The 24,618-nt window shown below is 44.0% G+C and overlaps 1 protein-coding gene across 5 annotated transcripts in view; it reads right to left on the bottom strand.

Annotated features, from left to right (window-relative positions):
• Positions 1-694: 694 nt before the first annotated feature.
• Positions 695-24,618, bottom strand: part of ZBTB38 (zinc finger and BTB domain containing 38) — a 77,085-nt gene continuing 53,161 nt past the window's right edge. For all 5 annotated transcript variants that reach the window (XM_079923211.1, XM_079923210.1, XM_079923213.1 and 2 more), the window contains one exon: positions 695-7,900. In XM_079923211.1, coding sequence (XP_079779337.1) covers positions 4,307-7,900 — 3,594 coding nt within the window. In that variant the 3' untranslated portion in view covers positions 695-4,306. The remainder of the gene's footprint in view (positions 7,901-24,618) is intronic.

A 24,618-nucleotide genomic window follows, 5' to 3' on the forward strand; every position in this document is an offset into this window, starting at 1 on the left:
CAAGAATGAAATAATAAAAATGCAATCACGTTTCTGTTATAAACGGTTCTTCTTTAGTTGTCTAAGTTTGGAGTGCTGAGTTTTAAGGTTTTAAAAATTGCATACCGAGTCAACCTGCCTGCTCCCTTGACCATCTTGCTTGAAGAATCAGGGTCAAAGGATGCAAACTGGGGAGGGAGGGAGGGGTCAAAGGAGCTTGATTAATAGATGTCCAGGATGGGGGGTGGGAGGTGAGTTCTTAGGTAACTTAGGAGGAACTTGAAATGGAAGAAGAGCTGCCCCTGCAAAAAGGAACTGATAAGAGACAGGAAGTAGAACCAAATCAGTCAATAGGGGATGAAGAAAGAGGAAGGTGAGCGATAGGAACGAAAAGACCAGAAATCATTCAAAGAATATGTACAAATAGGACCGCTTTGCGTGATGTTTTTATGCTTTTAATCCAGTTGTTTCCCAACTGTTACGAATTCTTTCAATATTAATTCTGTTGTTTTGATAGATAATTAAGTTCCTTTTAGCAGAGAGTAGTTAAGAGAATTTTTGGAGAATTCAGTTTGGGTTGTTCTTCAAATACAAAATTGATGCTATGGGCCAGCCATTAGGGCTGGAAATTTGAGTTATTTTCCCTGTGCTGCTGGTGGGTTGTGCTGCCTGAGCCACTGGCCCTCCTGTCACATCACCCATTGTGACTGCCTGTATTTGCAGATAATTAGCTAAGGTTGCAAGTGATGACGGGACAGATTTTTTCTTTATGTGAAAAATGACTAGTTTATAATAGCATTATAATTTCACCCTGTATTCAAAAAAAAAAAAGTGGACAAACTCTTACAAACTGACTTCATAGGGCAATATCCTCAAATATAAGAGAAACCAAACGCCCGAAGTACTGAGGCCTCAGTGAGCAAATGAGAGTTGAGTCCAGGGAGGCTGAGCCTCTTTACAGCTGTCATTGTGACAACTACCATCACAAGCTCTTTTCCTCACTCTCCGTTGAGTTTACGTTAAGCATTTCCCTCTAAGATGCCGAGAAGGAACAAAAACATGGGCTCTGGAGTCAGGCAGCCCTGGGTTGCGATCCTGGCACTGTCTGGCTGTGGGATCTGCTCAATGTCACTATAAAGTGCAGAAAATGAGGTCTCCTTCCTAAGGTTGTCGGGAAAGGACTGAATGAAATAGCCCACGGAAAGGATGCTGCCGAATACCTGGTAGTTAGTAAGTGTAATTTGTTTTCTGTGGATATCCAGAGCAGAATACTTCCAACACTCTGATTTATCGTAAGATCGGCCTATCCAAAGCACTAAATGATAACAAGAGTTCAGTCTCTTTTATTCTGCTTTTTTTTAATGTCATATTCCATTTGAGTCCTAAGCATGTAAGCAGGTACCATGGAATGTAAACAAGAAAGGAAACAGAAATATATTGAATGACTCATATGTGAAACAATGCTGTGACTCACACAGATGAAATAGCTGCTTGGCTGCACAAAATAATTAACACTAAAACGTTTAAGAAGAGACAACATAGGAATAAGCTATTTTAATCAAGCAAAAACAAATTTATATCCATTAGTTCTAAAAATAAAATTAGACTTTTCCAACCCTTAACATCTGTATTTAATAATATCTTCTAACCAAAATACAGATGCTAAAACAGCAAATTACAATATATCTTGTACAGCATACAGTATGTTCACTGTTCACACTTACTTTAATTCTAGTTGGTCGTTATGTACTCAATGCATAAACATCACTTAGAATAAAATTTTCACAATTAACAAAAAATGCGACAAGGCTGTCTTAAAACGGCTCTGCTATAAATTGTATAGAATATACAGGATTACAAAGTCAAGTATTTTTTTTATCAAAATATACACCCCTCCCTGAAACTAACACAAGCTATCAACATTTTCAACGAATAATACAATTATAGAAAATATTTGCAAAATTATTTTTTTCATGTATAAATATTCTGCCATATTTACTTTGGTCTAGAATTATCAGCATACAAGTCCACTTAAAAAGTATCCACATGGAAGGGCTGGGAGACATCAGTACATGTAATCATTTTGTATTTGGAGTTACCGCAAATCAAAGTGACTGAAACACACAGTAATTCTCCTTGATCCATAAGCCTAATTGAGATAAAACAAATTAGTAGATCACAGGATTGCTTATTCAGTTTTCTAATCATCAATTCAAAATTTCTTAGGCCCTTTGCAACTATCTTTTTAACAAAACCCAAATGAATAGTGCAGGTATACATATATACAATGTATAAAATAAAGTTGGACTCGTTTGCATTTTTCCATTTTCCTCTATTACATAATACTGTTTGTAAGTGAAAGCAGATGAACAAAAGATAAATGCAAATACAATACTGGGGTTATTTAACAGCAAAGTACTACAGTATAAAAAGGTCAGCTTTGATCATGTCCTTTTCTGGGTGTTTAAATGCTTTCTTGCCCACCCCAATCCTTATTAAGTCTTCTTCATGGAGGTATCACAACGCTTGGAGAGAGGATCTGGAGTCCTTTGAGCTACTTCTTCACAATGGTAACCTTGCAACCTTGGGTCATCTTGGGTTTCCAGCTATCACATCCCGTGAACATGAATGGCCGCAGGTCATCCTTGAACCGGGTCCCAGATTCTGCTCATACTGGTCATCAAAGGGTAAGAACGTTTTTTCTCTCTCTCTCTCCTATTCTGGCAGTTTAAAAAGTAAGAATCATGACTTCCAGCCTCCCAGGAACCTAGTCCACATGACGGAATAGCCTACAGGGCAGTTAGATTTTGAGGGCAGTGCTGATGGTGTGGGTCAGCATAAAAGAACATTAAAAACGGAAGTGGTTTTTAGCAAGCGGGCTAGATGTCTGCAAACATTAAGACAAGGCATCTGGTTTGTGGATGTATTTCTGAGTCATATCAGTAAGTGACGGAACCTTGTCACTCCACATTCTATCTCCCCACCCCCCCAAAGACAAAGCTCCGTTCGAGGCAAGGAAGATCATCACTCCCTCTGCCCCCTCAAGTCATTAATGGGTGGGGCGGGGGTGTGTGTTTCTCTTGTCCTTTTTTTTTTTTTTTAAATAGTATGTGCTTGTGGGCTGCATGATCTCCAAGAAGGCTAACAATTGTAGGGATTGGGCTTTCTGTCACTTTCAAGGGCCTGGGAATTCACCGCCGTACACATGCTTTGCGCTACATTTCCTGGACACTCCTTCAGTGGCACGGAAGGCGTCAGGTTTCGCTTGAACCCTTGAGACTGGTTAAATCTACCTGGAAAGACCTCCATGTCCATGGCCTCGTGATGGATGGAAGACTGCAGGGAGTTTCAGAAGAATCTGACCTTTCTTCATTTTCTGAAGTGAGGCCACTAAAAAGTAATATACAGCACAGCACAGGTAACCACAGGTAACTTCTGGGAAGGCTCTCCCCCATGGATAAGGCATGACCTATGTTTTCTGTGACTTGAGTAGACCAGTTCTAATAACAGCTCAGCCATAACTTCAAGAGAACAGCATTCCCTCTAAAAGCATACACATGCTCTTAAGTAATATTCAAAATGCTTTCTACTGATTTTTACATCAGTCCTCATTATTTGCAGATCTATTGCTCATCATTATAATTCACTACAGGGGACATGGACAGTTAAAAGTTAAGAGTGATTTATATATGTATTTTACAAGGTTTGTGTTGCAGAAAAGTACTTCTAGATAATGTATGAATGTCCTACTCGGGTTACTCATTTCACACGTATTTTCAACTATATTATTTCGTAGGTATCCATTAATTTAAACAATTTTAATAGAAGCTGGTTGGGAATAATGACTGTCATAGCTCATTTACCTTTGAACTTATTTATGAAGATGACATTTTCATGACATCTGACCCTTATTTTCTCCAGTGACTAAAGACAGTTCAGCAGCCAGTTCCTATTAGCACTTATCAGAAAGTTTTAAATTACGCTAAAATTAAACTCTTTTCTTTCCCCCGACTGGCAGAAATATCATAGCTGAGAACTTCATAAACTTTCACAGGTCACTTGGGATATTGGAAGATTCAGCTACTTTGTTTTTGTGTACTTTGCATGAAGTTAATGCTAAAACCCAAAGTAGATATTAGGATCCTTTTCCTGGAATTTTCACAAATGAGATTTTCTTTGTTACATTTCACTCCTTCATGACTGTTATGTGAACAAAATTAAACAGAAACAAAAGAAAACGGCTAACTTAAAAAAAAAAACAAAAAAAAATCCGAAAAACCCAAACCCACCAACTTATAGTTTCGAAGATTTTTCCAAGTATCACCATTCAAAGGACATTATCAACAACGGTTTGTCCATTATCCTTTTGGTCACTGTCTTCTGAATCAATGAAATGTGGATTCTCCAGGGGATTTGAGTTCTCGTGGCCCGTGTCACCTTCTGTTTTCTCCCGCTGACTTGGGCTTTTGAATAAGTGTTTCTTCTGGTGCATTCCAAGGGCAGCAGCTGTTTTGCAAATTTTGGGGCACTGGAAGCAGGCATAGCCCTTCCCATTATGCTCTCGGATATGCCTCTGCTCGTGATTCCTTTTCGTGGAGAGATACAAAAAACTCTGAAAGCAGAACTGACAGTGGTATCGCTTTTCGCCAGTGTGGATTCTTTCGTGGATTTTGAGGGTCTCGTTCAACGTGAAGGCCTTGTTGCAATACTGACAGACGAACTCCTTCACGCCCAGGTGGATGCGCTCGTGTTTCTGTAGGTTGCCTTGCACCGAGAAGCACCGTCCGCAGGTCTTGCACTGGTACGGCTTCTCTCCCGTGTGACACCTCATGTGCATCTTCAGGGTGGAGGGGCTCTGGAACTGCTTGGAACAGAGCTCACACGCATAAGGCCTGGCCGTGAGATGCCGGTGGGGCCTCCCTTGATTCCCGGCCCCCGAGGCTTTGTCTCCGTCACAGAGTTCACACTGCAACTTGGGCATCTCTTTATTTTCTTCTTCCTCGAAGGCCTTCTCCTGGGGAGCCTTCCCCACTGCGCAGTCCAGTTCGGCCGGGTATTTACATTTGCTGCTCGGGCTCCTGTTTTCATGCTCCTTCCTCCAGTTGGCTTTCCTCATTTTTCTCAACTGTCTGGATTTCTTTTTGGGTTTGTAGTTGTAGTAAGGGCGCCACGGTTTATCCGTGGAATCCTGGTCACTGGCATCGTCAAACATCTCACTCATCTCCACGCACTCGGACTGGCAGAGCCCGATCGGGCTGTCTCTGTTGGTTTCCTGTTCACTCTCTCGTGGCGGAGTCTCCTCCTGCATTTGGTACTTGGGCCTCCTCCCTCTTTTATAGAACAATTTAGATCCTAGGATGTGCCTTTTCACAATGGCTTCGTTCCCGATTTTCACTGTTATCTGGCAAAGGGGCGCGACGTTGCTGTTTGTGGAGGTTCCCGGGAGAGCAGGCTTTGCGATGTAAGTTTCAATTTTACTAGTTTCTTTAATGATATTTGTGGTTTTGCTCAATGACCCTCCAGGATCAGCAATGTATCTGGACTCCTCTGGTACTTCTCCCCTGTTACACAGGATGGTTTTCTTTTTCTCCTTCATGCTCTTGGGTCTGCTGACAACCCTCCCCACTCTGTCTGGCTCGGCTTTGCCATCGTCTTTCGGGCTCTGACTGCCAGCCAGGTCTGAAGGGGCTGCGGGGTTGTGGCTGCTTGTGGCAGCAACGGCATTGCTGTGCATTATCACCGATGAAAACTGGCTGCTGTGCACGATGACCGAGGGCGCTGAGCCACTGTAGCTGATCACAGAGGTGGAGTTCTCACTGCCGTTACTCACAGACAAAACGGGCGCGTCCCCTGCCCGGAGGCCCGAACTGACGGCATTTTCAGCAGAAGAAACTGACACCTCTGTTGAATAAAAGTTACTGTCCAGATCAACTTTCAACTCTCCCCTCTCTCCCCATTTGGTACCCTCTGCGTTTTGTGCACTGGTGGAAGTGGGTACATCCTGACGTGCTGGTGTTTCCAGGGGGATGGCTGGACTGCTGGTCAAGGTGTTTACACTGTTTTGGAAATTCAGAGTAGGCAATTCAGAGCCGTGTGGATTCTGAATAACATAGGGACCAGGTGCAGACTCGTTCATCTGACTGTTTTCTCGAGTATTTTCATAGGAAGAATGTCGGTAGCTCTTGTAAGGAGCCCTCTTGCATTTCATGGGCAGGAGCCTATAAAGCTTATATGGATAGACACTAGGCTTCAAGCCCCCGTTTGCTGTTTTTTTACTGATGGAAAGTCTATGATCGATGGCATGGAAAGACTTCTGGTGGTTTTTGAGTATATAGTACGTCATGAACGTTTCCAGGCAGAAAATGCACTGATACCGCCTTTCTCCTGTGTGCCAAATCTCATGTCTTGTCCTATACTCAGCCAATGCAAATACTTTGTTGCAGTAATGGCAAGGATACGTTCTTCTCCACGAGTGAACATTGGCATGTCTCCGGAGGCTGGATAAAGTCACATAACTACGTTTGCATACTACGCAGCTGTAGAGCATTTGCCCGTTAACAAATTTAACCATGTGTTCTGTTTCTGGCAAGGTACTTCCGGGACTGGAAAATTCACCAATCCTATTCTCAGATAATAAAGGCTCTGGACCTGTGAACGCACCTCCATTCTGCCCAATGGTGGGATAGTTTTCTAAGAAGCGCTGATTCCCTCCAGGAACGGGCATGTGGCTTGACCTCATGCAGATCTGCTCGTGCCGATCCAGTCTGTTGAGGGTGCTGAACTGTTTGTTGCAATGCTTGCACACCAAGGGCTCCTGGGTTGGCTTGTGAAGCTGCATGTGGGCGCTGAGCAAAGTGCTGCTGTCGAAGGATTTGGAACAACAGCTACAATTGTAAATGAGAGGCGGCACCTCTGTGGCTGGCAGTGTGGGGGCATCGGAGGATTTATTTTCCTCTGCCCTGGGAAAATGGACCTCTCCTTCGTTGTTGCTGGGAGATTTTGAAAGGGAAAGAATTGCAGCTGGCTGTGGACTTCCTTCTTGATTCATTTCCAAGTTGGTTGCTGGAGGGGGGGGTATACTTTCTGGAGGTGAATCCGAATCCTGGGGTGCGGAGATTGTCTTTGGCTTTCGGCATGTTTTCGGTTTTGCTGCAACCGCTTCGCAGTTTTCTTTACCTGTTTTCCCAGGTGAACTGCTGTCCCGTTCCCGTACAGGCAGACTTCTGTAAGCCTCAGTCACGGAAGACACGGCGTAGGAGTGCTCGGCGAGGGTGTGCACGGGCTCCACCTCGTGGCAGACGTCAGTCCTCTCCAGGCAAAGGCTGGTGGTTCTCATGGAGTCGGAGACCTTTTTGAAACTTGCCCTCAAGTCCAGTGGAGAAAACATATTATTACTATTTTCCGTTTCGATGATGGAAAATGCATTTGTGATCCTTGGCCCATTAGTGATGGCTGGTTCTTCATGCCTTTTTTCATTTTTTTCTTCTTTAACCACTCCCTTTTCGGTAATGCAGAATACATAAGGACCTGGGGAATTTGAAAAGTTGCGATCGGTAAGATCTTCCAAGAAGGATATTCCCAGCTTTTTTCCTGCAGCTGCAAGATCAGTGACTGTTTCTTGTCTCTTGACGACGACTGTGGAGCTGTAGATATAATTAAGGATTTCTGTAAACACTTCGGCTTTGAGATCATCCAGCTCCAGGACGTGGCTGGAAATACAGATGGTGTGACTCCAAAAGATATTTTTGAAATAAAGGCTTGAAGCAGCCAGGACATTGCTGTGGGCTTTAAATTTGGTGTCTTCCACAATGATAGTGACATCACATAAAATGCCCCGAATGCGCTGCTCATTCAAGATTGAGAGCACTGTGTCGCTGTGAAAGTCGTCCTTGAGGTCCCTGGAAAGGGACATGACTGTCATCTGAAACAAGAGGAGAGAAATGGTCAGAGACCCTGACACAAGGAGCTCCTTTATTTGTAGGCCGTTTTCAATTTCTTTGAAAAACGTTTTTTGTATGAAAATAATTGTTTTTTTTTTTAAATCTCATTCTGTTGCTGCTCCCAAGACTTGGAGTCAACCTTAGAAGTTTAATCTTTATCTTGCCCCAGCCTGTTCCTCATACCACTGCTAATAGTTGTTATAGTTGGAAATCCTCCCAGAACTTTTTCTCCTTCTTTCTCCAAAGTTGTAGCTTGGAGAAAGGTTCCCCGGCCAAATGTTAAAGGTCTCATCATCACGCAGGGCTGCTGCACTGAACTCTTAGAGTCGGGCAATGCCATGGTCCCACCACAAGCCTCCTTATCTATTTCAGAAGATCGCCCTGATGATCTGATCCAAACGTAATTCATGAAGCAGGAAAATGATTTTTTAAAAGTTTTCCCTAAGTAAGCAGTACCTGTGAGTAAAGGCATTGGCTGCTCGGGAAAGAAGCAAGAACTGCAGGAGCCATTCCTGATTCGTGGCTCCGAAGGGTTTCTCAGTGTAGTCTCAGTCTGCATGACCAAGTCTGACCACTAGGGGCACTCTGCCCTCTGGCCCTTCCTTGTGGGGACCCATCCCGTTCCTTCTGATTTCGCTTTTATCACAGCCAAAGTAGACTGGGGTGTTCAATCAAAAAGGAAACAAAACAAAACAAGGAAAGTATATTTCTGAGTTTACAATACCGTGCCTAGTCACAGGTTCCTAAATTAGCACAATTTAAAGGCACTATGGCTCTTGTTCTGGTCTGAGGATGCTACCTCCGTTGTTCCCAGAGCTCTGGTCTTGTTATCCTCTATGTTCTATAATGAGCCTAGAATGGCCAGAGCCTACCCACTAATATTCTAGTGAGGGACAATCCAAAGCAGTGGCTTTCATAGTTACCCACAGTAAAAAATACATGGTACACAGTGACTTAAGACAGAAATGAAACTAAAACTTACCCTTACTATGTGTGATGCAGTCTGTTCTGCCCTATTCTCTTTCACTTAAAAAATGCTAACAGCAACTCACCAAACTAATTCCACTACACACTAATGGATCACTCCTGCACTTAATCTGTACCCCCCCCAAATACCCGCTTTGGTCTAAAGGATATACTACCCAGCTATTCATCAAGTCTACCTCTAATCACACAATGTCCAGAAAGCCACGTACCTTGCTGCTATTTCTTTAACTCCCAGTGGCAATGTATTCCTAGCACTGGAGTATAATGTTTAGCCCACGGCATTTATTCAGTTGGAAAAGACCAGATGGCCACATAAAGGATCTCTTTTCACCTTTTTGTAAGGATTATAAGCTCTGCCCATTATGTTATTTAGACAGTCCTTTATACAAGAATCCATTCGATAACTTCCTTTTATCTCATTCAGCCATTGGAAAAAGAGCATTTCTACTAACAAATTCTTCATTATTCAGATAATGAGAACAATGTACTCACCACGTTTATTCTCTCTTAATTCTCGACACGAGGATGCTTAGAACTAACGTTTACCATCGACTGTTGTAGCCACTGTGAGCCTGGGTTTCTGGTGTGACTACTGTCTCACTCTCTTGATTTAGTGATAGCTCTTTTCCTCTTGTTTTCCCTGCCTTTAAGTGGAACCTTCCATGAATCTTTTCTAGGGATGTGGGGGATTAAATCTTTAAATAAAATTAAATGAAAAGGGATCTCTGGGACTTCCCCGGTGGTCCAGGGGCAAAGAATCCAACTTCCAATGTAGGGGACTTGGGTTCGATCCCTGGTCGGGGAACTAAGATTCCACATGCCACGGGGCAACTAAGCCTGAGCGCCACAAATACTGAGTTCACACGTCTCAATTAGAGTACAGAGCCCCCGTGCTCTGGAGTCCACGTGCCACAACTACAGAGCCCACCCACCCTGGAGCCTGCATGCCATAACTAGAGAAGAGAAAACCCGCATGCCACAACTTGAGAGAAGCCTGCACGCCACAACTAGAGAGAAGCCCACGCTCCACAACTAGAGAGAAGCCCGAGTGCCGCAATGAAGATCTCGCATACCACAACTAAGACCCAATGCAGCCAAAAAAATAAAGAATATAAACTTAAAAAAAAGGGGATCTTTATGGCTTCCTCTGTGCCCTGAAGGGAGAAAGGTTCACCCCTGAATGGATAGCAGCAGCCTATCCTTCACTGGCTTATAGATCAATAACATACTTGGCTGGTGCTTGTTTGGCCTTCCTTGAGGTCTCTCTGTTCCGGGCCCCTGTAGGATCTACTTTCTCTCCTGACTCGTACCTTCTCCTGTTTGGAAGGGTCAGACCAGACCATAATGGGCTCTAGAGGACTCCCCACAGCAAGTTTTATATTGTCAGTACTAGTTATCATTAAAAGTTATCATCAGATTTGAGTTAAAAAAAAAAATCACTCAGGATCACTTAGGCTGCAGTGTGTGGAAAGGATCCAAGGGAGGCCAGCTGGTTGCAAACCAGCTAGCGAGGCCGTCCTAGTGGTCCAGGTAAGAATTAATCCATCCACCCCAGACAGAGGGGGAACCTGGGAAGGAGTGATGGCTCCACCCACACCTAAGAAAGTGAGGCCAGGGGAGTTAGTATCTGAACTCAAAATTTACTTTAATTCCCTCGACCAATATTTATTGAGCAACTGCTAAGTACAAGGCATCAGGCTAAGTGCTACAGGAAGATAAGAGTTCATCTCTCCGTTGAACAGATGTTTACTGAATACCTACTTCATGCTTTGGGACAGTAGTTCCCAAACCTGGCTAGGCATCAAAATCAGCTGGGAAGCTTTAAAACAGTACAGGTTTACAGATTCCCCCTACTCCGCCCCTGCAGAGATTCTGGTTTGGAACAGCTGGGGTGAGACCCCGGAATCCGTATGTACTTTTGTACCTTATTTCGTGAATAAGTAATACATTCATACGGTAACAAGTTGGAAAGGCACACCGAGTAAACACTGACAAGCCTCCTTCCCACATTGTCTCAGAGGCTCTTCAGGTGGTTTTATATCAACCAGGCAGAAGCAGGCCTGGGGGCTGACACTAAAACCCAGGGCCGCTAGAGGAACAAAAATACTGCCCCCAAAGGTCTGTGGTAAAGCAGGGAAAATAAGATGTGCTCATGAAAAGCCGTAAAACACAGATTCCCAGGGAAGGTGAAGGGTCAAGAGCGCTGGGAGAAGGTTTCAGGAGTCGGGGGGAGAGGGGCTTGGGAACGGGTGTGAGCCCAGCAAAACCTTGCAGATATGGACAAAGCTGAGGAAAAGGAATTTCAGTCAGAAAAAGGCACAGTCGAGAGTTTTACGCCCTCAAGGAGCTTGTAATCTAGGAGTCAGTGTAACACTTTATTTATTTTTATTTTGTTGTTGCTGTTGTTTGCTTTTTGTTGTTTGCCACACCATGCGGCTTGCGGGATCTTAGCTCCCCGACCAGGTATTGAACCTGGGCCCTCAGCAGTGACAGCGTGGAGTCCTAACCACTGGACCACCAGGGAATTCCCAGCGTAACAGTTTAGGACAAAGAATCCAAATCCGCAAATGCGAAGTGAAAAAGCGGTGAAAGTTGTTGAAGGTGCAATTCCAAGCCATATTCTGCCTGTCCAACATGCAACAAAGAAATAAGTTAGAAGTCTGCAGGCCAGAGGGGACCCACCGTAGGCCACAAGCACACCTGGTCCCCACACGCTGTGTTTGACCCCCATGGTTTTTGGAACCATGTTTTTGAAAAACTGAGCTCACGTTGAAAACCAGTAAGATTTAACGTAAAAATCAACATATCTTTTCTTGAAAAACAGGAAGACTGGACAGCGAAGGGGGTGTTGGCTGCCTGGCAACCGCGTGGCTGTGTCCCTGTGTCACTGTCACCTGCACGCACGTGCTACCTGTCCAAGTACTTACCGCCAAGCGGCTTCTCTCAGTAAAAAGCCCAGCCTGGCCCCTTTAGGCAGTTTGGTTTGTGCAACTGATAAGAACATTAAGCAGAATCACTTTGCGCCCACAGTTCTGAACAGACATACTTAACGATATCCCTAAAATTAGAATTAAGACATAAATGAGCTCATGGGGGGAGGCAGTCATTCTCACCAAAAATAGTATTCTTTGACTTAAGAAAAATTAAAGTGATCTTCTCTGTTATATTTCTTCATTGAGAGTAAATGAAAACAGAAGTCTCAGGAGTTCCTGCCAATGGAAAGCCCACAACAGACTTCAGAAAAAGAAACAGAAGTTGGAAAGCAGATGAAATTCAATTTACACGTAATTTTCTAAAACGTGTTCAAAAAAGCAAGTTTCGTGCAGTATATTTATTATTTTCAGTAGTACTGCTGAGATGGAATAAATAAGCATGAAAAAGGCTAACAAAAATGATGTAGAGGCAAACATTTTGGTAAGCCAATATTTAAAAAAAAAAACTAATTTGTAATTAGGTAACTGTGGTCATCTGACTTATGTTACTATTTCCCTGAGTTGGTATTTTAGCTGTAATAGCTTTTAACATACACCTTCTAAACACATAAATACACATACATATATATCCATGTGCACATACCAATAAATCTATGACTATATAACTATATGAACATATGCTGTATGTAAATATATTTTATAAGCACATCAAACAGGATGAACTTTTAATTCAGCATCTAAAAAACAGGATACTTGGACTTCCCTGGTGGCGCAGTGGTTAAGAATCCGCCTGCCAACGCAGGGGACACAGGTTCGAGCCCTGGCCCGGGAAGATCCCACATGTTGAGGAGCAACTAAGCCTGTGCGCCACAACTACTGAGCCCGCGTGCCACAACTACTGAAGCCTGCGCGCCTAGAGTCCGTGCTCCACAACAAGAGAAGCCACCGCAATGAGAAGCCTGTGCACCGCAACGAAGAGTAGCCCCCACTCGCCACAACTTGAGAAAGCCTGCGTGCATCAATGAAGACCCAATGCAGCCAAAAATAAAATAAATTTAAAAAAAGAAAAAATAAAAAACAGGATACTTGCGAGAGAAAGGGGGTGCAACTAATAACCATGCCAGGGCAACAGGTATACATTGGGACTGTACCCTGGGAAATGAGGATGAATGATCATCCTGTTTTCATATACATCAATATATAAACAAAATATATATCTCTATATAAATTAAATATAAAATTCTAAAGCTATAATTACATATATGTACATTTACATAAAGTATACTTTATAAATATGTAAATGCTTTTAAGAATTTTATAAATATATGATAAACATACTTTATAATTATACTTCATATAAATGCCACAGGGAAATTCTACTTAATTAGCATATTTAGAATCTGCTGCTGCTTTTGTCTCCTGCCATATTCCAGCCTTATACAATACACATTCATCTCATGCAAAGGTGGGCACTTAAATAAGATGCTTTTGATGATTAAAATGACTTTTCTTCACTTGTAGAATTAACGTTTTAGAAAAGTAAAATAAATCTATGCTGATGGTAAAATATGCAAACAGTAGAGAGGTGGATTAAGGTACAAGGCAGAAGGCCCCCTCCCCACGCCAGCCTCCTCAGTACACCCACAGCACAGGCAGCACAGGGACTCCCTATACGGGTCCTTTCCTCATCACTCGGGAGGATTTCTACGCTCTGTATGAAGTTTTAGAAGAAAAACTGTATTTCCTCTTGAGGTTCTTCTTCTATCCTCGTCCCTAGCTCTGCTGCCGGGCAATTCCTATCATTCACTCATCTCAGATGACACCTCCTCTGGTCAGCCTCCTTCCTCACGGATTTCTAATTTGGGGTTCCTACCTTTATAGTCGCATGTAATGTTGTGCGTCTGTCCACATCTCTATTTGTCCCTGTTTGCTCCTTGAGCGCAGGGACAACCGAGCTCATCTTGGTACCTGTCCCTGTCCGTTCCTTGAGCGCAGGGACAACCGAGCTCATCTTGGTACCCTCTGCGCCCGCAGGGCGGGTACAACACACTGTTGATGTCGACAGTGAGCAGAAACGCACTGGCTCCTCAGACCCCGGGCAGCAAATGCCTTAAATAACATACTGTGCTTAGAAAGCTTTCTGGTTTAAAGCTTTAAAAATTAGACCTAGGTGAACCCAAATGCTACTCTAGAGAAAGCAAAATTACCAGGAAAATAAAAATAAATTCCTGTTCTTTCCCCCCCACCCCCCAGCTTCCTTCTAACCTGGAGGTTCTCAAAGTATGTTTCATGGACCTCTGGGTCTCCCAAGACCCTATCGGCAAGCTCTTGAGGTCAAAACTGTTTTCATAGGGGCAGGACAGGAATAAAGACGCAGATGTACAGAATGGACTTGTGGACACAGGGAGGGGGAAGGGTAAGCTGGGACCAAGTGAGAGAGTGGCATGGACATATATACACTACCAAACGTAAAATCGATAGCTAGTGGGAAGCAGCCGCATAGCACAGGGAGATCAGCTCGGTGCTTTGTGACCACCTAGAGGGGTGGGATAGGGAGGTTGGGAGGGAGGGAGATGCAAGAGGGAGGAGATATGGAGATATGTGTATATGTATAGCTGATTCGCTCTGTTATAAAGCAGAAACTAACACACCACTGTAGAGCAATTATACTCCAATAAAGACATTAAAAAAAAACTATTTTCATGACAACACTAAGATGTCATTCATCTTTTTTATCATGCTGACATGTGCATTAATGGTGCAAAAGCAAAGATGGGGAAAACTTCCGGCAACTTAACACACATCAAGCCAGTAACACTTGGATTAAGGAGTAAAAATTATTCATTTTATTAAATCTTGACCCTTGACTGTACGTCTTCTTACTGTTGTGTGATAAAATGGGAGGTACACACTGCCTTGAGAAAAAGCACTTGGGTGTTTCTTTGAGTTCTGAGTTGAACTAGCCAATTTTTTTTTTTTCATGGAACACCATTTTTACTTGAAAAAAATGATAAGACAAACCATGGCTATTCAAATACGGGTATTTGGGCAAACACTTCCTTGAAAATGAACTAAGTGAGTCTGTCATTTCAAGTAGCCATTTTGTTGCCAGTAACAAAAGACTTTGAAGCAGAAACAGAATTTTGGAAAACCTGCATCTACCACAATGAGCTCAACACTCCTCAGTACATAATGATTTTTCTGATGATGTTGGTGGTGATGTAATGAAAGTGGTTTCTGGATACTATGCATGGCTCAGTGAACCGACACTTTCCAAATGACCAATGCATATTACCAAAAAAATCATGCAGGGGCTAAAAGGTGTGAGAGAGAGCAGTGGATTTAAATGTAACAAAGTACAGAAAGTTCATTGATATGGATTCCATGTTGCAATTAACCTTTAAGAAATTCCCACTGGTAAGTTCTGGTGTAGTATCAAAGAATATCCACCATTAACTGAAAAGATTATTAAAAAACTTCTCCCTTTTCCAATTACCTAGTTGGGTGAGGCTGGATTTTCTTCGTATAACTCAACTAAAACAACACATTGCAGCTGAATCCAGAAGCAGATGTGAAAATCCAACCGTCTTTCTCTGAAGTCAGATATTAAAGATACAGTGTACCCTTGAACAATACAGGTTTGAACCACTCAGATCCACTTATATGCTAATGGTTTTCACTAAGTACGTACCATAGTACTACACGATCCGCGATTGGCTGAATCCACAGATGCAGAACTGTGGATATGAAGGAAGGGAGACTGTGCGAATTTTCGACCACATGGAAGGTCTGCGCCCCTAACCCCTGTGCTGTTCAAGCGTCAACTGTATTTGCAAAAACATAAAACAATACCATTCTTCTCACTATATACAGATATATATACATAAGATATTTTTCATGTGGACCATTTTTGAAGTCTTTATTGAATTTGTTACAATATCGCTTCTGTTCTTTATGTTTTGGTTTTTTGGCCAAGAGGCATGTGGGATCTTAGTTCCCCGACCAGGGATCAAACCCACACCCCCTGCACTGGAAGGTGAAGTCTTAACCACTGGACCGCCAGGGAAGTCTCTCACTATATTTTTTGCTTTAGAAAATAGTTATTTTTAAAATACATTTTAAAATACATGTTTTAAAATACATCATTTTATCATGTAACTGGGTTTATCACAGTTAATTTTCGTAAGTTAACAGTTTTAAAATTCTCATTTAAATTTTTGAATATGATAAATATTGATAGATATAATTCAGATAAACAAAAGCTCTTTGGGTCCTTAAAGATTTATAAGAGTGTAAGGGGGTCCTGGGAATAAAAAGTTTGAGAACCACTTCTCTAACCTATAAGACAATGCTCAAAATCATTTTTAAAGAAACTATTTAGAAATTATTTTACTCAATAAAATGAATCATCTATAAGCCTAAAGGAACTAAAGACAAAATAAATGAAAGTGTGTTGAAATACAAAGCAGGAACGCCCAGGAGGCAGAAGGAAAATCCAAGGGATAGAGAAACAGACACACCTACAGTCACACAGATACACACCCTCTACAGCTGTCTTTAATTTTCCAAGCGTGAAGCGATTGCTATCTATCACTTGAGTTTGAACAGGGCTGAAAAACAGGTGGACCAATTTGCCTAGTGTGGGCCTTCCCCACTACACACTCAGGTGAAAATTGTTCCTTGGTACGCAGGGCTGCTGCCTAGATTCTGTTTGCACAATCTATCATTGCTTGAATCCTTGCCTTCCAAATCTCAAAGGTTAGCTTGGTCACAGCATTCCGTTTGCCCTTACAATTCTATCCATTCATCTACTAAATGAGCCCCTCCCCATTATATCCTGGATACTCTTCCTGGTTTTGAACTTGAAATCAAAGGAAACAATTCCTGACAATGATCCAACCAACAAATTCCAGTATTTCCACCTTAATTAAATCTTCTCTCCCCAAATTTGACAAGGCAATTTTACTGAAATACAGAGAAGTCAAACAACTTAAAAATGATAGTTTCCATAAAAATTTTAACTCTCACAATGTCAACCAAAAAAAAAAAAATTGATGAACCTCAAGTTGTTTAACCAGTGTAACTATTATATAGAACTTTATAGACCTTGTTAATGAAATCTGGTGTACTTTTATTAGCAAATCTTCAAGACATGACAGATGGAAAGTGAAGTAACCCTGTCCAGTCTGCATTCTTAGTGAGAATTCGAAGTCACTTATTCAAGGCCACTCTCCAGGGCCAGACTGATTCCCACTTTTCTGTATCTTCTGATCAGAGAAAAAGCCAAGAGCCCTCTTGCAGCACCTTGGCCGCTCAATTCCTAACGTACATAATAACGAAACTAAATCAACAGAGCAACTTTCTCCTCTTTCTACTACAAGTCTTCTATAAAAAGACACTTAGAAATAAAACCCAACTAAAAAAAACACGCTATATTAGGATACTGACCTGGAATCCTGCAAAAGTCAAACTCACAGTCCATTTTGGGCCAGCGCAGGCCCCATACTGAAGTGGAATCTACTGCATGGATCTGCTATTCTCTGCAGAAAGTGTTCTGACAAAGGACACTGCTTCAGTGATCTGGCTCCACCATCCCACACACATCTTTGCAGTGCATTTTCTCATAGTCATGTTGGGTGGCTACGTCAGACCTCCTCACGTGATGGGGTGTTAGAAACACACGCATCAGATCTCGAAAACAGATTACAAAACAGAAGCCCTTTATAGAGTTCAGCTACGTCTAAGAAAAGGAAAATCCTCTTGATTTGCCTTCTAAATGCAGCCCAAAAGGAGAAGAGAAGAGCTGCATTTATCAGACTTTCATGCATTTAAGCTATCAGATTCAAGAAGGTGTAGTATAACAAAGGAGGTTTGTTTTTCATCTGAAATTCAGGTGGTTGGAAAGACTAACTTCAGGAAGCTACTAGAGTCCATCCAACAGAGAGGGGGATTGACTTGAAACACCTTTACTGAATACATTATTTTGAATAGGTAAATGTTTGGTCTCCAGACTTGCCGTTGCGTGCACACAGACTGTGAGAACGAGTATTATCAGATTCGCAGGTGATGCAATGTGCCCAGTTAAATATTTCCAGTTGCTAGTTTGGAAAGGTGAAAGGGGGAGAAGGTGCTTTCTTTTTTTCTTTTTGAAACACAGCAATGTTTAGGGTAGCCCTTGGGGTCATCTCACCATCAAGCTTGCCTGGACACCTGCTTGCTTAAGGAAGCTGGCAAATGGGCTTAGTCTATCTCTGAGGCCCTGAAGTGCTGCGTCCATTTCTTGTCTCCACCAAATTCCACTGACATTTAGAGATGCTAATGTGAAAAGGCATTTTAAATTGGAATGCTGTGCGAACTGAGTTACCAGAACGACCGGGACAGGGGTCTTATCCCCTGGAACTTCTCATTTTAGGGGTGAGCTTATCATCTAGAGTTGGTTTCAAAAGCCAAATACCATTTTCTTAAAGGGCCAGCTGACTGAATGGGCCTGTTCCTCTCAGTTGACCTCTACCTGTCAGGGAGGGTGGAGGGAAGAACTGTTGTACATTCTGGCTTCTGAACAACAATGAACCTCCTGCGGGTCACAGGATGGGTTATCCTAAAAAAGGACAGAGACCAACTGCTGCTTTGGTGTTAAATCACCTAAATCCACCTGCCATTGCACCCTTGTTCTCCACACCAGGGTCCCCCTGCACCCCAGCTTTTGGGGGACTCCTGCAAGACAATGAATCACAGTTTGCATGGACTCTTTCTGGACAAATCAGAAATTGGGCAGAGAGGAGTGAACCAAGAAATGCCCATGAAAAGCACCACACACAGTGCTTGGCACACAGCAGGGGTTCGATGAATGTGGGCGGGAATCAGCGTGAGAACTGACTGTGTCCTCCTCACGTGTGACTACGGGGAGCACTGCTTAGGCACACAGTGCGCAGGGCGGCCTTTTAACAGCACAAAGGAGATCCAAGTCAGGCCCTACTTGGAGCCCTTCAGTGGCCATCCCCAGATGTTAGGGTAGAATCCAGACCCCCTCGCTGTGGCCTGCGAGGCCCTGCACTGCCCACGGGTCCCAGCCACTCTCCCCAGACTCACCGGTCCTTCTGCCCCGCTCTCTGTGCTCACACTCAGGCCTCCCTGGGCTGACTCCACCTTCCGAGTCTCTCCTGGCCCTGGTTCCGGTCCCGCCCCGGGGCTGGCTCACTCATACTTCAGGCCCAGCTCAAATGTCAACTCAGAGGCCCACCCCATCTCTCTACTTGCTCCCGGCTTTACTTGCTCTCGCATCACCTGGTTTATTTCCTTCATGTCACACACCTCAACCTGCAATTATCACATGTACTTGTCTGCTTGTTAACTGTCCACTGTACCTGCCAGAAAGTAAACTCCAGGACGGAAAGGACCTGATTCGTCCCATTCACTGCTGTGTCTCCAGGCCACAGGGCACGGCAGGCACTCGGGAAATATTTGAAAGCAGAGAGACTCACCCTGATGAGAAAAGCGACCTGCCCTCCTGGCCCCCCTTATCTGTTCTGCCTGTTTCTCGTGCACAGCACTCATAACATCCCCATACACTACACAATGTGCTCGTTATTCATTATCCATCTGCCTGCTAGAACTTAAGCATCACGAGGGCAGCGATCTTTGATTTTCTGTACTGACGTATATTAAGCACCTAGAACTGTGCCTGATACATCGCAGGCCCTCAGTACATATTCATGTACTAAATGAACGACCTGTACTAGAAACAGATACACGTTTGTGAATCAGCACTCTAGACGGACAGGCACTGGGAGTGCTGCGAATTACAATTTTCATCTGTGTGAACTGCCCCAATCCATTTTGAATAAAATTACTTTCATCTGATACATTTCAGGTTGCAAAGCACTTCACGTTAACTTAATCCCCTCCATAATCCTGCGAGGAAGGCGCAGCAAATGGAGACACTACGACGAACTCACAGGGTTAAATGAATTAACAGAGTCAGGGCTCACCATATGGAAGCTGTTACTCTCATGCCCACAGTATAGATGTGGAAACTGAACCCGGAGGAGTGCCTCGCTTGCAGCGGAGTTGTAATTTCTGAGGGCGGCACCGTGCCCGGCCTCCTGCACTCTGCTGCGTCAGGAGCGTGCGCACACACATAGCGGGAGGGAAGTCAGAACAGCTGACTCGCTGTCTCCAGCGCACAATGGCTCTGCCCCAAGTTCAGGCTGCAGGCCGGTGGTACAGGATCACCACTGCAGAAGCCCGCGGCCGGGAACAGGCCCAGGTGAGATTTAAGAGCTAAGGCCATCGGGGGCAGCCTGCCTGGGTCCCGTGCCGAGAAGTCACTGGGAAATGTTGCCTGACATGAAGCAGAATCTGCCAGAGGGGTCCCCAAAAAGGGCAGCTGAGGATCAGAGTTCAGGCAATCAGACTCCTGGCCACGGGCGGCAGGTTCCCGGGGCAACCTGAGCATAGGCAGATGACGCGCCAGGGGCTTGGGGCCCATCACGGCCGGCCGGGTGTACAGTGACGGGGAAAAAGGCGTTTTCAAGGTGCCAGACGAACACGGAGTCAGCCATGGTGTTTGCCCCACAGCCCAGAATTGGCTAAACACCCAACGCCAAGGCCTTTACGCTATACTCACACGTTGCCAACTTAAAATCTGTAGTATTAAAAAAAATTTGATTTTTAAAAGTTTGTTGCCAGTTCAGTCCAAGCACTCGAGAGACAAAAGCCAAGGATGTGCACTGCCAGGATTTACTAATCTGAAGCGAATGCATCAGGAAGATGAGCTTTCACTTTCATTTCATTTGGGTACTCACCCACCGCGAGTACTTAGATTTAATCCTTTCATTATGGGCCTGGGGATGATACGGTCTCAGGGATCATAAGGCTCATGCTGGGGACTTGTCAGGCAGGATAAAGCATGAGACCAGTGGGTATGAAGCATCAGGGCAGCTCTAGAGGAAGAAAATCTCCAGGGTGGGGCCCACTTTGGGAGCGAGCCTTCTCCATGACAGAGAAAAGAGTCTCCTGGCCGACACGGAGCTGAGACATGGCCAGTGAGGCCCATTAAAACCCTAAGCCCAAATTCCAGTATCTTTACTGAGGCACAGAAGGTCCTCTGTGATTTGACCTCACCTCCTGCCACTCCAACCCACACCGGCCTCCCTTCTGTTCCTTAAATGTGTGAGGATCTTCCCACCTCAGGGCGTTTGCACATGCTGCTTCTGAAGCCTAGAATGCCTCTGCAGCCTAGGCAGCAGCCTATCCTGATCTCTATCCAACAATCCCTTCCCCCTCAATCAGGTTCATCTCTCCTAGACTCTCAGCATACTCTTCTTTCACAGTACTTACTACTATTGTAATTATTATTTGACAAATGTGTGCTTTACCGCAAGAGTATAAATTCTGTGAGGGCTGTGAGGCTGTTTACCACAGTCTCCCCTAGCTCCTAGCACCACACTTGGCACACAACAGTGCTGATAAACCTTTATGAAATAAATGCAAAAACAAAAACCACCCAAACAGTAAGCTCTCTAGAGCCCACCATACCTGGCACTATTACCAAGCTTTCTGGATCCAGCATTAGGTCAACGCGAACTTCCCTACTATTTGTCACCTATGCTAAAAGGGAGAAACACCTTTGTTGAACATTAAAAAAATCAAAAAGTCTGTTCTGACATTGTAAAAGGAAAAAAGAAAAAAAACCACACACACATATCAACTCTGCTGGCCTAAAGCTGGGCTGGATAAGACAAGCCAGGGCCATCCACTGCTACAAAGTATTTACTGCTCACACAAGTTAAAACAATGAAACATAGCTTTGAAACACTGAAATTGCTTACTATTATTACTTTGGCTCAAAGACAGGAAAAGAACACTCCTTTAAGCTCTAATGATATGCTTTGTTCTGTTAAAGACAAAACAACAGGCCCAAAATGGAGTTGCTTATGCTAAGCCCCATGTCACCAAATGGAAACTTAAAGTTTTGGCTCTTCCGGCAAAACAACCCTCAACTAGGTATCAGCTTAAATCAGGAATAGACTGATCAGTACTAGTTAGGTAATCTGCCTGACAACCCCCGTCATCCCCTATAAGGAAAGGAACCTTGCAATAACCAACCCACCTTTTTGCCTAGTATAATTTCCTTGTTCTGTTCCCTTCCTCCAATAAAATCTCTCACCTTGTATAGCTCTTTGGAGCTCCATTCTATCTGCTAGACTGCATGCTGCCTGACTCATGAACCACTAAATATAAAGCCAGTAAGATCTTTAAAATGTACTCAGTTGAATTTTGTTCTTTTGCCTTTAAGCTCCAGGGATTTGGCCTTTTGTCTACTGAGTGCTTGGACGGAATTAGCAACAAACCTTTAAAAAGTTAACTGTTTTTTTAAATACTAAAAATTTAAAGTTGTCAATATGTGGGTATAGCCTAAGGCCCTGGTGCTGGGTGTTTGTAAGGACCCTGTTTCTGTATCTGTCCTCCCTTCAAGCACTCCCAGAGGTGTCCACTCTCTGTAACCACTTTTCAGTTCCTTCCAGTGTTTCCCTCACTCAGCTTCCTCTCATGAGAAGCTGATCTGGAGAAGGTTCTGGGCTAAGGGAAGCACAGCTGGGCTTGTGGCCTGCTTCTGGGTCCCCAAACTGTGGATGCTTGTGCTTCCCGGTACACCAGTCTGTGACCCACTCCAAAGGCATACACAAGCCCTCTTCCCCCATCAGGCAACCAACAGTAAGATGGAAAAGGCATCGTAATGTGAGCTTATAATGGTGGGTCTCAGTGGAGCCACACCTCAGGCTCACCTGTGGAACCTCAAGAAGAATACGTGCCAGGTGACACTGTTGACACTGAATCAGTTTCGGGAACAGGGTCTGGGCAGGCAGGCTTGTTGCATCCTGCTGAAAATTACCCAGGTATGTTATGCACACGAGCTGGTCCACGACTTCTAATTACATTTTGAAGAATCAGGTCACTGTGTCCCTGCTTGTGTTGGAGCCCCTCTGGGCAGCCTTCCTGAGGGCTGCTTTAAAGTGACATCGACATCCCGCCACAAATGCGCCAACATCCCCAACTCGACTCATTCTGTGAAGGAAGAAGTTCACCTAAATATGCCAGCCACGTGCCATGCCCCCAACACCAGACGAGCGCATCCCTGTGCCCGGCACTGCTCTGCACACTCCGTATACACCATCCCGATGAAGCCTCACAGCAACCTTATTCTGCAGATGAGAAAACTGAGACTCAGAGAGACCTTGTAACTCGACCAAGGTTATTTAGCCAGTGAGTGGTAGAGCTGGGATTAAAATCCGGGCAGGATGCCCCCCAAACCACACTCTTCACTGCAGATTCAGGAGCACCAAGAAAGAAAACACTTAGCTTTTCCAGCTCTTTCTCGGTATCAGAGGCTCCTATGCTCACGACCCCAGCCTACCTACCGGTGTGTGAGTGCTTTGGCAATCGGTAGCCTGGACTTGAGCAGGGCTGCCATGTGCAGGGGGACAGGTCATGTCCTGTGGTACATTGTGAGGGTAAAGGGCGGGGCTGAGAGCCAGTCCGCGCTCTGCTTGGCCAGGCATGTAACCTGGGTGAGGGCTGCATCCCCCTGCCAGGAGAAGCCATTTCCCCGATATGCACAAAGACTCCATATGGACCACCAGATGGCCCTGGGGTGAACACTTGAGGGAAATTCAGAATTTTCCATAAATTTCTACTTTTATTTTCTCAAGAAAAGTAAACTTCAAAGTAATAGCTGGCACTCATAAATATTATCATTTTGATCCACTTCCATTTGAAGGTAATATTTATCGAATGCCTTACCACCCACCAGTTATTGAGTGTAACACAGGGGCTACCACGAGAAGTGGGCACAGAAGGGGCAGAGGGGGGAGATTAAAGCTACTGAACTACGAGAGCTGAGGGACCCCAGAGCACTGTATTAGTCCACTCCTGAAACAGGGCTCTCCCGAAGGATAATCTGGGACAAGGCAGCCCATGTCCAGTCTGGCACCATGGCTAAGAGCCTGAACTCTGGTGTCAAGTGGCTCTCGTCACATTCTGGCTGTGACCTTGGGCAAGTTTCTTAAACTCTGCACCTCAGCTTCTTCATCTGCAAAATGGAGCTAAAAATAGAATCTACCAGGTTAACGTGGGGATTAAATGATAATACCTATAAAGTGCCTGGCTTAATGTCTGACACGAAATCAAGCTTAATAAACATTAGCTATTATTAGTATTACCATTACCAATTAATTATTATTAGTGGTAAATGTCAGCCGGAGCAAATACTACCAAGTCTTGGCCCCCAGGCCCCAAATCTAGGGCATATGAAATTCCTCAATGGCAGGGACAAGTATTCTATTCCACTGTGCACCCAGGGTTCCCCAGTCCCCACCCTAATGTTTAATACCCCAGAGGGGCTCATTAACTTATCATTCTTCTTTAATGCAGAGAGCAGTTATTACATCTGAGCCTTAGCTCATATGTGGGCATTTAGTTACAAGTATCATTGAAATGATTTGCTTTTTTCAGTTGCATCATCTGTTAGCACTTCTTCTAAGCCTATGGAAGAAGGCATTAAAATTTTAAATAGAAATGATTCATGTTGGCTATTGGCAACTTATTAGCAATTCCAGTAAAAAGCTTGATAGAAAGGAAACTAAAATAATATTTAACACAAATACTTAAATCATCTATACATTTCCAGTCTGTGCACTTGTCCTTTCAGGTCAGAAGGTCACTCAAATCTGGCTATATAAACACGGCCAGGCGCTGGCTGCTTGTGGGGTCCCGTTCCT

This window comes from Stenella coeruleoalba (genome assembly GCF_951394435.1).
Source record: "Stenella coeruleoalba genome assembly, chromosome: 5".
Classification (NCBI taxonomy): Eukaryota; Metazoa; Chordata; class Mammalia; order Artiodactyla; family Delphinidae; genus Stenella; species Stenella coeruleoalba.